This window comes from Lissotriton helveticus, chromosome 12, assembly GCF_964261635.1.
Source record: "Lissotriton helveticus chromosome 12, aLisHel1.1, whole genome shotgun sequence".
Lineage (NCBI taxonomy): Eukaryota > Metazoa > Chordata > Amphibia > Caudata > Salamandridae > Lissotriton > Lissotriton helveticus.
Window position 1 is genome coordinate 472159726 of NC_136073.1, and position 13077 is coordinate 472172802.

The 13077-nt window shown below is 45.2% G+C and overlaps 1 protein-coding gene across 1 annotated transcript in view; it reads left to right on the forward strand.

Moving 5' to 3' along the window:
- Positions 1–13077, forward strand: part of BRD7 (bromodomain containing 7) — a 259012-nt gene that overhangs the window by 14450 nt on the left and 231485 nt on the right. Inside the window, exon 2 of the mRNA XM_078668474.1 lies at positions 11005–11267. Within this exon, the coding sequence (XP_078524600.1) occupies positions 11005–11267 (263 nt within the window). The remainder of the gene's footprint in view (positions 1–11004; positions 11268–13077) is intronic.

Below are 13077 nucleotides of genomic sequence, written 5' to 3' on the forward strand. Positions count from 1 at the left end.
TTTTTCGCCGACGACCGCGTTGTGATTCTGCATAAAATTACTCCGCAAGTCGGAACAACGACTTGCGGATGGGGAGGGCGCTGGATGTTGGAGTAGTATAATTTACTATTCCAACTCCAGTCTGTGCGGACAATAGGAGGGAAGGTGTTGGATTTTAAATCCAACACCTCCCCTCCCCTCCGCAAGTCGTTGTACCGACTTGCGGAGTAATGGTATTCAGAATCACAACGCGGTCGTTGTAATGACAGCTTTGTGATTCCCTGCAGTCAAAAAGATTCGGGGTAAACATTGTTTACCCATTAGGTTCATTATTGAGTAGGCTGACATCGTGTTCAGGAGTCTTTGGAGGCCGATCTTTGTCCGGCTGATCAGAATAAGCTAATTGGTGCATATCTAGCTTGGCAGATGTATACTCCCTACCTTTTGGTGTGTGTGAATTGATCTTGTCTAAAGTTGGTGGTAAGTCTGACAAGAACAAATTGAAGAGAATGGGGCAAGCATGCACCCCTATCCAAGGCCCTGATTTGTTTGAATCTTTCTAGACCGGATGTTGCCACTCCCCAACTTTATCCGGACCCATGTGTCCATGTGGAGGAGAATCGGGGCCTGTAGCAGGGACCGGGTAATATTCTAGCCGACTAGTTTCTGCCAAAGCTTGCTTTGTTCAACCTGAAAGAAGGCCGCTCTGTAGTCGATGAAGCAAAGGTGGAGAGGCTGGTAGTTGTACTTGCACTGGTCTTTCAGCAGTGTAAGGGCTAATATATTTGTTGTTGTGCCCATGCCTTTTGAGAAGCCCATTTTGTTTGAGGATAATTATGCGCTGTTCTGCATCCTAGGACATTAATTCCTCCTGCGAAGTACTTCGGCTCTGCATCGCAGAGGGCTATCAGTGGAAAGTTAGCAGTATACAAGCTGTTTCCTCTTTTGTAGATGGGGGGATATGACCAAAAACTTCCAAGAATCTGGTATAACATTGGCTATTGTGATGCTGTTAAAAACCAGCTCCATGCTCCCTGCCCAGACCTCATGGTTCTCTTTGAAGATCGCTGTGGGGATGCCATTGGCTCCTGGCACTCCTTCTCAGTGGCTGTTTACAATCTGTTTTTTAATAATCTCCACTTGCATCTTCAGGGGACTGATATTACTACCACCATTTACTGCCAGTCTGAGCTTAAGCGTGATCCTGCTTTTTTTCCTTGGTGGTCCTTCTGAGGGGCATTTGGTTCTGTTGGAGTGGAGTGTCATGTGGGTTAATCCAATTTTGGTGTTAGTCATTACTGGTAAGCAGTTGACATTATTTGACAGAAACTCTGACCAGCGCTCTTCCGATATGTCTGAGTTTGATGCAGCATTTGTTAGACCATTTAGTGTGTTCACGGTCTTCAAAAATCTCATGTGTCTGTTAGTTTTGATGTTGTATAGCAGCCTGGCCTAGAATTCATCGTCCGCTTCTCTCCTTAACTCCCAACTGTGTTTCCTGCAGCCTGCTCTCGCTTTAGCTGTTCAGCTTTAAGGGATTTGTCTCCAGGTGCCTTTTTAAGTGCCCTTAGTGCTTGATTTGCTTTACGTTTTAAGCCTTTGAGTTTGTAAGAGACTTGGATCCTATTGGCCAGGGCCTGTCACTGGCTCAGCGTATTGCTCTGCAAACCTCCTAGTGAGCAGAGCCCAGTTTTTTAGATCGCCCTCTGTTTGGGCTATACACTTCTGAAATGTTGTTTTTGCAAGCTCCCAAGATTGTGAGCTGAGCCAGTTGACCATTTTATATTCTTTTCTGTTCTGAAATGTATATGGCTCTGGCATATTTGCAAAAATGTTAATATATTACTACAACCGTATTCGGTTTGCTTTAAAAAAATTATATATATTTTTATTACTACAACCGTATTCGGTTTGCTTTAAAAAAATTATATATATTTTTATTAACAACTTGTAGTGCACCGTATCACATTGTTTTATACACATGATCAAACCGGACTGGTACGAATCGGTACATTGTAGATACATTTCCACATCAACAAGTTCATTATCGTTCACTTAAACTTACTCCCTATCAACAACATTCCCTTGTGTTTCACCCTATTCCTACCCTGTACACCTCCCACGGGAACCAGATCTTTTCCCATTTCCCTTGGCATCCTGTTCTCCGCTAGCTGACACCAGTCTAAGTCTTCTCCCCAATCTTTAATCCTTGGAGGGTCAGCACTTCTCCATTTCATAGCAATGGTTTGTTTGGCTTTGTTTGCTTTTATCCCTCTCTAGAACATTTGTGCTGGTTTCATTCATAAAGTTCTGAACCAAAACATAGCCATGTTTCACCTTGTCATTATACCATGCAAAAAGCATCAATCCATACAGAATTCAATGGTTTCCTTTTCCGTTTGTCAGACCCATATGATTTCACCTAATTCTTTGCATCCTTGACCATGTCTGTAGGAAGCTGACTCTTTATATAATATACCAAAAAGATGTATATTGTGTAGAGATTCCAGGTATCCTTTCAGTGGACAGGGGCTTGCTTTTAACAACCTCATAGTGCTCTTTGTGGCAGTGTGGTCGAGCATCCTTAGCCTTAGCAAGGAGGAGTGTTAGACATTTGTTGCATACACACAGTCAATAAATGATCCACAAACACACACACACTTAATAAGGAGATCTACACCAATTTAGAATAACAGGACGTATTTTTATATATTTTTAGACACCAAGAACTTCGTTATTGTGCAAGTACTTTTTAAAATAGCAGTATTGAAGAAAACCGGTAAATACACCTGTATTGTCTCTTATGCAGTGATGTTATTCTATGGGGAAAACATATATACTCCGTACGAGTACTTACCAGTAACTTACAGGACCAATCTTCCGTAGTTAAGTAAGTATGGGGCAAGGTCCAAGTAAGCACCAACAGGTCACCTCGGTAGGCTCTGAGGCGTCTGGGTACAGAGGTTCTTTTTGACACTGGGGTCCCAGTTGATTTCAATGGGAAACCGTCCTGGGAAAAAGAGGGATGCAAACTGGGACTGGGGGCCCAGTCCGGTTGAACCCACAGGGGGAGTCAATCCTCTAGATGCTGAAGCACATAAGGACACCATTGGTCCACTTCTCCTCGGGCTGTGGGGCTCAGGTGCTGTGGTGCTTTTAGGCATCTGGTCCGTGCTGCAAGAGTCACTCCCGGTTGAGGGGGCTTGCACAAAGAGGCTGCAGGCAGTAACTTGGAGTCAAGTCTGGGCAAATCCAAAGTGGGGTTCAACTCTGGAGGGTCTCAGGACCTCATTGGTCCACTTCAACATTGGTTGGGGGGCAAGGGTGCAGTGGTACTTTCCAGTGTTGGGTTTTCGTGGTCCGGGGTTCTCACAGTTCTTGGATGCCTGCAGGGTGCAGGTAAGTTGCTCTGCTACTCCATGGGAGATGCTGGTTGCTCCTTGAAGTGCTTGCAGGCCTCCCAGGCTTTGAGGCCAGCAACGGTTGGCATCAAGTCAGTTGCTGCTCCTCAGTTCTTGCTCTTCGTGGCTCTTTGGTGTCCTTCTTCTGAGGTTGATAGAATCTGCTTTTCTGGTGCGAGGGGCTCCCCTAAATACTAGATTTAGGGGCGTTAAGGGGAGTGAAGGGCGGTAGCTAATGGGCTACTTACGCTTGGGGTCACTACACCCCCTATATGACCACTTCCTGTGGGAAGTGGGCATAACCCTGACCTAAGTTCCTAACTCTGTCATCATCAAGATGGCAGAATTTTTTAAAAGGGTCGGCACATCAGGCAGCTCTCCATTGGGGTGTGACTGGCCTCGTAGTGCACTATGCCTCCCTGCGTTTATACATTCCTGCCTTTATTGGTGCCAAATGGGCCTTGGGCAGGGGGGTTGTCATTTCCCCTGTTCGGGAAGGTGTGGTCACATATCAAAGGCAGCAGAGGCTTTTGATGCCTCCTGCCTTGATATGCTGATTATTTCGCCATCCTGCTTGGAGGAGGTGACAACACCTCCTGCCAGAGCAGGCATTGTTTCTGCCTTCAGAGATCGTAGGCTCTCATCTGCAGGGGGCCAGAAACATGTCTGGGGTGGCTGGCTGATCAACTCTAGTTAGCCAGCCCATTAGAGACATGTATTATTAAATCCTTAACTGGAACCAGTATGGGCTTATTAATATAAGGTGTCTTATACCATACACCATAGATTTCAGTGAAACCATCATATAGCTGAGGTTCTCATTTACCAGTGTCCAGCACATGCACTTGAAATATCTAAGAATTGACATCACAGGGGCATATTTGATCATGCAGATATGGCCACTCATGTAGTATAGTGTTCCCTGCCTTAGGGCTTTAAGGCCTGCTGTAGGGGTGGCTTACCTATATTGCATGTAGTGTCTGCAAGCATGGCATACAGTGTGTGCCATGTCATGTTTAATATGATATAGATTTGTGTAGCGTAACAGTTGCCCAACAGGCATCATGGCGCTTCTTGCGAACCACAAGAAAAAACGCCAGGTTTTCAAGGGCTTCCTAAATGGCATATGGAGCTTTATACTGGCCGGATGGAGGGGTGGGGTGTTCCAGGACTTGGCTGCCGCAAATGGAAAAAGCTCTCCCTGCCTATCTCTTTCTGAACTCTCTGGGGGTGACCAATAAATTGTGACTTGCCGATCGGAGAAGTCTACTTGGAGAATACCACTGTAACATGGATTCGATTCCTCCCGGGCTCGTACTGTAAAGTGCTTTGTGAACAATACACATGGCCATGGAGGTGATCCACTTCTGTACAGGGAGCCTGTGAAGTTCATGCAATCCTTTAGAGAATGACATGTATTTAGGGATGCCTAGTGTCAGTCTGGCTGCTGCATTTTGCACCAGTTGTCTTTTGGCAAGAATAATCTTGTTTGTGTTCAGATAGTGTGTTGCAATAATCAATCCTAGATGTGATTAATGTCATGGCCACATGTTTCCGTGAATGGGATGAAATGGAAGATCTAATGATACAGAAGCCGTACAACATCGTATGATTGGCCTGAAGATCCAAGGAGAGGACAATATCCCGGATGACTCCTACAATTTTGGTTGAATTTGTAGGGATGGGCAGTGCCCCCAAGCTGTGTGGCCACCAATTCTGGATTCATTCAGATGTGTGAGTTCCAAACATCAACACCTACGTTTTTTCTCCGTTCAACTTGAGAAAGTTCTTGCTCATCCATGAGGCCACTGCCTACGGCTAACTACACATCCTGCACACCATAGGAGCGAATCAGTATAGCATGTGGCGTGATCTACAAATTGAATAATGTGGGTGAATAATGTGGGGCTCAGGGAGGATCCTTGAGGGACTACACACAGTAAAGAACAAGCATTGGCATAGCCAATAGGTCTCGCCTTTGGGACCTTATAAGTGTTTAGCCATGCAGCACATTATCCTCGAATGGCATGCACACACACTGAGCATCTTGGCATGATCTTAAAAGTTTTCTTCTTTTTTTAAAGTCTACATGAAACGAGAAATGTTAAAAGTAATGTACATGCACGAGGTGCACTGGAATGAAGATTAGGTGGTACTCTACCCACTTCCACTCTGTATCATATGCTTATGGCTTCCAAGTAATGTGCTTATGGCTTCCAAGTGATGCACTTATGGCTTCCAAGTAATGTACCTGCAAAAGGTGAATTGGCACTGAATGAAGATAGTGATACTCCTTCCCTTACACATTTGCTAACACTGCCTCCCTAAAATTGATTTGGCTAGGAAATCTGAAAGTTGACACAATATGCCAGGGTCTCAGAAAGGCTTGCTAAGCTGAGGCATAGTCAATTTTTTTATTTTATTTTTTATCTGGGATGTCTTCTGGCCTCTTTTAGACTCTTGTTAGACTCTTGGCCTGCCCACTGGCTGACCACGTCACCTCTGCTCCCCTGGTAGAGGGCTGCCTGCCAAATGTAGAGATCCCAGCTAGGCAGAGAGGGATCTCTGAAACTTCAGTGGAGCCAGCAGTGCGGCTGCACCACTGAAAGCACTGAACTTTGCCAAGCAGGCACCATGTTTGATGCGCCTGCTTGAAAATGTTTTTTGTTTTCCGAAAGCAAGCACTTAAAGACCACTGCTTGTGCCCGGTGCTGACTAAGAACAGCCAAAGTTTTATAGCACAAAGGAGACCCTGGAATCCATCGGGACCTAGGTTAATTGGCCATTTCGTAATAACAATGGTCGCTATGGTAACAGTAATGTGTTACTATGAACAAGAGGAATATGTATGGCCAGGGCTTAAAGTGGGCCGGGTCCTGCCGGCGCTCAGCACCGACAGTTCTAAAAAAAAAAGCCCGCAAAGCTGTGCCCGTGGCTAAAGGTCTTTTTCCTATGGAGCACATGCGTGCTGCGTAGGCGAGACCTAAAAAGGGTCAGACTTGTGTTCCCCCTAAGATCACAATCTGTGTCCTGTCAGTAAGAAAGGACGTGAGCAATTTTAAAACCATGTCGCTGATACCCAAAGACTGCAGGCGTTCAGTGAGAAGAGTAGAAGGGATGGTATTAAAGGCCGCGGATAAGTCTAGAAGGGTCAGAACCACGGCTTGCACTTAATCAACTAGACACGTATGTTTTCACTTTTATCTGCACCAAGATACACAGTCAGTCAAGGCAGTTTGCACATTGGTGCTGAGAGTCCCTTATAGTGGCACAATGCATGCTGCAGCCCTTGGGAACCCTTAGGCTCTTTTTTATTTTATTTTTAAGTTTCCAAGACCTTTATTGCACCAATATAAATGTACACAGCACACTGCCTACAACCCAAGCGGGCCGGCTGCAAATGTTAGAATGTGTCATACAGCCTCTCATGTATACACAGCCAATGTGCCGACAACCCGGAGGCCCGGCGGCAGAGTGCAGTAGTCAATCCAGCGTATCGCTGTATTGCGATACATGATCTTGCAAGGTCCATGAAACGTTGTTGGTTGTGTGACTCTTTTCGCTGTGAACTGAAATAACAAGACAAGTAAGTTCTGGGCGTGGCTGACCTCACTCTCATTTGTCCCTGTTAGTGTGGTCTCTGTAAGAAACACTAATGTAAGGCTGCCGTGATCTTCATCCAGCTATGGCAAGTATACAACAACTAGCAGCCCGTCCCGACCTTGTCCGGGAGCAATCGGGCTTCCCCAACCCCCGCCTGCCCCGACATTGACCAGCAGCCCGGGCCACCGGCCGCCCCGTCCCCCGCCTGCCCCGACATTGTCCCCCGGAGGTCTATTCCTTTCTGCCCAGCACCTACTTTCAAATACCTTTCCAGCTTTAGTAAAGCCGACCGCTGGTTTGTGCCCGTTTATTTCCCCTCAGCGTGACCTGCCTCGTTACCATGCTGATGAGAGGAATCGTCTTTCTCCTCAAGTGCGCTTACTTCTGCGTGTCCGATAGCATTCACTGGCGAATAGCCTTGCCCACAGCAGCCTGTAGCCCACCTTCAGTCACCTCCCGTTTCCAGTCTAACTCCAGTCCACCTTTGGCCCGCCACCAGCCCTTCAAACATACCTCCAGTCTGCCTCTCCTTTCTAATACGTTTTACTCCTCAGTTCGAGACTGTAGGGATACTCCAAGTCCCCCGCCTGGCCCGACACCCGCCTGCCCCGACATTGTCCCCGGAGCCTTACCTCAGCCGCCGCTCCTCAGTTCACCGGTCCTCGCCGCTCTGCTCCTCACCGCCTGTCCGCCGCTCCTCCCCCGCACCATGTCCGCCTCTCCACTGCTCGCACCGCCGCTGGCCTGTCCGCTGCTCCTCACGTCACCGCTCCTCCCCCGCGCCATGTGTGCCGCTCCTCGTACGCCGCTCCTCCCCGTGCTCCTGACGTGAGCTCATCGCGGCCGGCGCTACTTTGGAGGGACTACTTTAAAAAAATATATAAATATTGTAAATAACGTTTATTTTTTTCATTTATATAGCCTATAACCATCTACACACCCTGACGATTTCAACTGTGTATCGGGTGTGTAGATTGGCGCTGTGGTTCCCGAGTTTACCCGCCTCAAAGCCTGAAAGTTCTTACTTTATTATAGTAGTATAGATATGGATGTCAGGTCCGGGGGGGACGCTCAGGCACAGGGGGCGGTACATATCTCAAGCGGAGATCATCCAGGCCAGCATCATTGTAGCACATTTGGGATCGTATTAGTAAATCATATCAACTCTGAGACCTGTTGACCGTTCTGCATCATACAGCCAATTCCCCTCAAACACAGAGTGCTGTAGCACTTGTATAGCCCGATGTATCCATCACAATGATCCCTCTCATCATCAGTACCCGAAAACCCCATCCTTTCAACCTCTAATGTAAGTAAGCTTCGTGCGGTGGTCCGCAGAACAGTACCTCAGAATCCCTCTTCACCCACATCCAATGTAGCATCCTCCGCACCCTGTATCACATCAGTAGAGGAATCCGCGGTAGCCAGTAAGTATACCCTGAGTGGATCCCAGATGTCCCTGACTCTGCTTTGCAGTGGTTGCATGTCTGCATATATCATGTTCTGCTCCTGACAGTGTAATAGATCAGTTAGCCATTCCTTAAATTTCGGGGCTCTGCCACGTCCCCACCTACATGCCACCCTCCGCTTTGCCAGCAAAAGTGCAATGTCCACAAATTTCCTGTGTACTTTAGGTATCTGCATAGTATACCCCAGGAGCATTATGAGGGGGTCTCTATCAATCCTAACACCGACCATTGTTTGTAGTGCTACATGAACTTGAGCCCAATAGTCAAGCACCCTTGGACACGTCCACGCCAGGTGCAGAAAACCCGCGCCTTCTGATTTACACCGCTCACATCTATCATTATCCAATAGATGAAACCTCATCTTTTTTTCGGGCGTGTAATACATTCTTTGCAAAAACTTATAGTGAATTATCCGTAGTCTGCAACTGGCCGATACTTTAGAAGTGAACTCACAGCAATATGACCATTGTGCCTCAGTTATGTTCCTACCAATATCAGCACTCCAGTGCTGAAGGGCCCTACATTCTCTCCTCTCACACTGCCCTCGGATGCTACGGTACAGGTAAGATACCAAATGTTTACCATCCGCAGATGCAAGCATGAGCTGTAATGGAAGAACCGTGTCCGGCTGCGCAGGGAACCGCTGTAGCACTGTCCGCAGGCCCTGCCGCAGCCGAACATAATAAAATATGTCTAACGGCGTAGGTTGGTATCCATGAAACAACTGTTCACGCGACTTGAACTGCCCGTTCACAAACATATCCCCCCAAGTGAGGATGTTCAGTTTAGCACACATCAGTTGGAATCCTCTCTCCTGCAATAGGGAAAGGTCCGGATGATACACCAGTGGCATAGCTGGGGCATACAGAAGAGGGATTGGCAAATGGTGCAATATACTCCGCCATGCGTCAATTGTACATGTCACCGTGGTAGCCGGTGTCTCAATTATAGTGACAGGGCCATGAATAACACCTTTCAATGGAAGAGGACGGGCAATCCATTCCTCCACGGCCAGCTGTGGCATGAATGGTGTGGGCTTAACCCTTAGGCTCTTTGCCATAAGTACCAGGGCTACCATTTACTAAGGACTTACAAGAGGTGCTAAAGGTATTGCCAATTGGGGGAACAATTGTTCAGCTTTGCAGGGGTCTCCAACCTTTTAGGTACTAAGAGCTACATATGTTCAACTAAACGAATTGAGAGCTACTAATATTATTAGTGTTGTATAATCTCCATTTTTTTATGTGTATAATTATTCAACCATTCGAAAGTTTTCTAATTTAATAAGCTGGGCTGCACACAGGTGTGCTACTCAGAGGTAGCTGGAGAGCTACGGTGCTCATGAGCTACTGGTTGGGGACCCCTGGTTTAGGGAAACAGATCTGGTACTGGGGACCTGGATATCAGGAACCCAGTGCACTTCTTTCCCAGGAGGTTTGTTTCCGGTTCAGGGAAGACCTTTCTTGGCAGTTCTGTGTGGACTGTTCCCATGAGGAACAGGGTCAAGACTGATTTGATGTGGCTGGGTCGGCGAAGTGAGCTACACAACGATGATGGATTCAACCCAGATCTAAAAGTGACTGGGGGTGAGTGTCTGAAAACTTTCAGCACTCCGTCCATCATCTTCTTGTGTTTGCCATAATCTAATAATGCCAGTCTGATTCAGAAGCATTTAAATACCCCTAGTTTGTAATTGCAAGTATGCATGTTTTTTTGTTTCATTAGTAGAGAATTATGACACTATTTAGTTGGAGGCAACCCTTGTGCACCTTTTTGCAAGAATGTACTGAAACAAGAGAAATAAAGGAATGATGTAACATGCTCAGTCTTTTGCAGTAGCCTTGTTATGTTCCAGTATTCCATTGGCCCATGACATGGTTTTAAACTACATTTTCTGGAATTTATGCTTCCTGTTTAATTAAAATTCAACATAAACCATAGTATCGCGTACTACTTACAATATTTACATTTATGTGTGTATTCAAGAGCCCAAATGTTATTGTACTACAATAATTCATGTATTATGCTTTGATATAACTGGTTGTAAGCAACGTTGGGTGTTTTAGTGAGATAATTCAGGAGTTTGGTGAAAATACAAACTCCAAACATGAACACTAAGGAGATGTCAGAAATCTCTTCCATTTCAAATGTGATTTAGTACTTTGTAGAATTGTCTGAGCGGAGATTGGTATTTTGTATATCTGGGTTGTTAATCTAATCCAAAAGGTAAGCAGGACGATGGGGAGCTAGTGTAATTGTGGAAGCCGAGTATCTATAGCCAAAGTGATATTCTGAAAGGTTATTACTTTCTTGAAAGACTAGTCTTCATAGAGAATATGGGCAAGTTCTACTTTAGGTTGTTTTAGGAAGTATCATGTCTGAGGGAACCCTGCTGTGTGGAATAGCAGAGGATTTTGGATTGTAGACTGAATCAGACAGAATTGATTAGTAACTGTGCCAGCATAGTGTTTTATATGCTTATTTACTTCCTGGATGCTAGTTTGTTCTAAGACATTTGTCCCACTTTTATTCTCTCCTGATTCTATTTGAAGAATATATTGAAAAACCTCTAAAGCTGGTGCTTAAAGTTGGTGGGGGTGAAGTCAAAGAACTATCTGCATCGAGACTTGGGCATGATGCCAGCTTCTATGAGGATCGATTAGAGCACGAAAAGCATAAAGACAAGAAGAAGAAAAAGAAACGAAAGGAAGATAAGCCGACTGAAGAAGAAAAGAAAGTAGAAAAAAAGAAGGCAGAGAAAAAGAAAGATGGGAAAAATAAGGAAGACAGAAAAAAGGACGAGAAGAAGAAAAAGGTAAGAATGTGATTTTCAATATTCCTAAACATTATTATTATTATTGTTAATTATTATTATTATTATTATTATTTATGAGCCTCACAGGCCATATTTATCTTGTGGTGATTGATTGCTTGTAATAATGAAAGCCAGGATAACAGATAATGGGGGGGATGTTGCTAGGCCGAACAAGGTGGCCGCATCTCTCGTTTGCTCCAGCTAAGCACCTGAAGACTGGCAAATAATGAAGTAGGGCAAAGCCGTCCATATCTGGGGCCGAGAATGTGATTCTTTGTGGAGGTTGCTTTGAGGATAAAAAGAGACAAGAGGGCTGATGTCCTCTCTACCATGGAGCTGCACTGCAGCGCGGTATAGTTCTCAAGCTAGCCCTTTGGAAGCTGTGAAGTTGGATTCAGCCAACATCTTCTACCAGGATAAGCCTTGATGGTGTTCCCTGGTACATATCTGGAGTCATCATGCTGTCCCAGTGAGTACTAAACACAGAGTGGACAAAAACACCCCTCCAGCACACTGCAGAACCAGTCAGTCTGCTCTGGAGGAGTAAGAGGAATCTGGGGAGTTGAACCCAATCTGAGGCTTCTGCCCCAGTTCCCAGAGGCCATTAGAGAGCACACCGCAGAGGGAGAATACAAATTGGAGAAAACCTACATTTGGTGAAGGCACCTGAACAAGTACAACTACTTTATGGTACTGCACCTGTGTGCAGTCATGGTTGACAGTCAAAGACAAAGAAAAGAGGACCCCTGAAAACTAATATACCAGCAGGACCAGGGGAAATAAGCAAGCCTACTAACTAAGCAAACCTTGCGGGGTAAATGGATATAAAGAGTGCATTAAATCATACATTAGAGATCGCAAAAATTCGAAATATAGCCCAGACCGAATCACAGCATATGTCGTAACTCAGTCTTTCTCATGAATTTGAACACATCAAATGTATTCATTTTTGTTAACACATTAATGTGGTATATAGATTTGTCATGCAGTATAAACATTAGAAAAGAGTACAAAACCCAATATTCACACTGGTGTATAAAGAAACCTTTAGCAACCCCCAGATACAAACAGCCCTCAAACCATCTCAATCGAACTCTCATTCGCTCAGACACACTACCAAAACATTCCTATACTTCAATCATTTAAACATAAATACCACACATTAATAAAAACAGCATCAGATTACTGTCAACAGACTAGGAAAAAAAGTTTGATAATAATAAATCCTTGTTCTATATAAACATCAGTCTATTTCAGAATTTTTACTACTAGATGGCTCAAGGTTCCTCCATCCAATGGGTATCCTGGTGTGGGCAGTTTCAGAGTAAGCGCCAACACGCTTTTCGTTATAAACCCTGCTCCGAGGTAGAACTACTTGACCAACATGGGGAAAAACAACTGGTCCCTGGGGGCGTTCCTACGGAATGAAAGGAGAATCAATAAGAATACACTGGGCTATATGGAGCAACCTACATGGCGAGAATAGACAACTTAGTGAAACAAAAAGACCTTCTTCCGGTATAGCGGCAAAATATAGGATAGAATCATGAATTAACAGTGCCGTCGACCCAAATGGTAACAGATGAGCAGCCTAAAGGAACGATTAACCAAAAAAAAACAACAACATGTTTCAGTTTGCTGAGAAATGCAACTGTTTTGAGGATGCAAAGATTATGTTGCTGTCCAAGTCTTGGTGTTGTGACGTGCTATGAGGTTTCAAGTGAAGAATGATGCAATGTATTCCATTGTATCTGGAGCTCCTGATGGCGAGATCATTGGACTGTACAGCGCACTTTGTTCCGCCAGTACT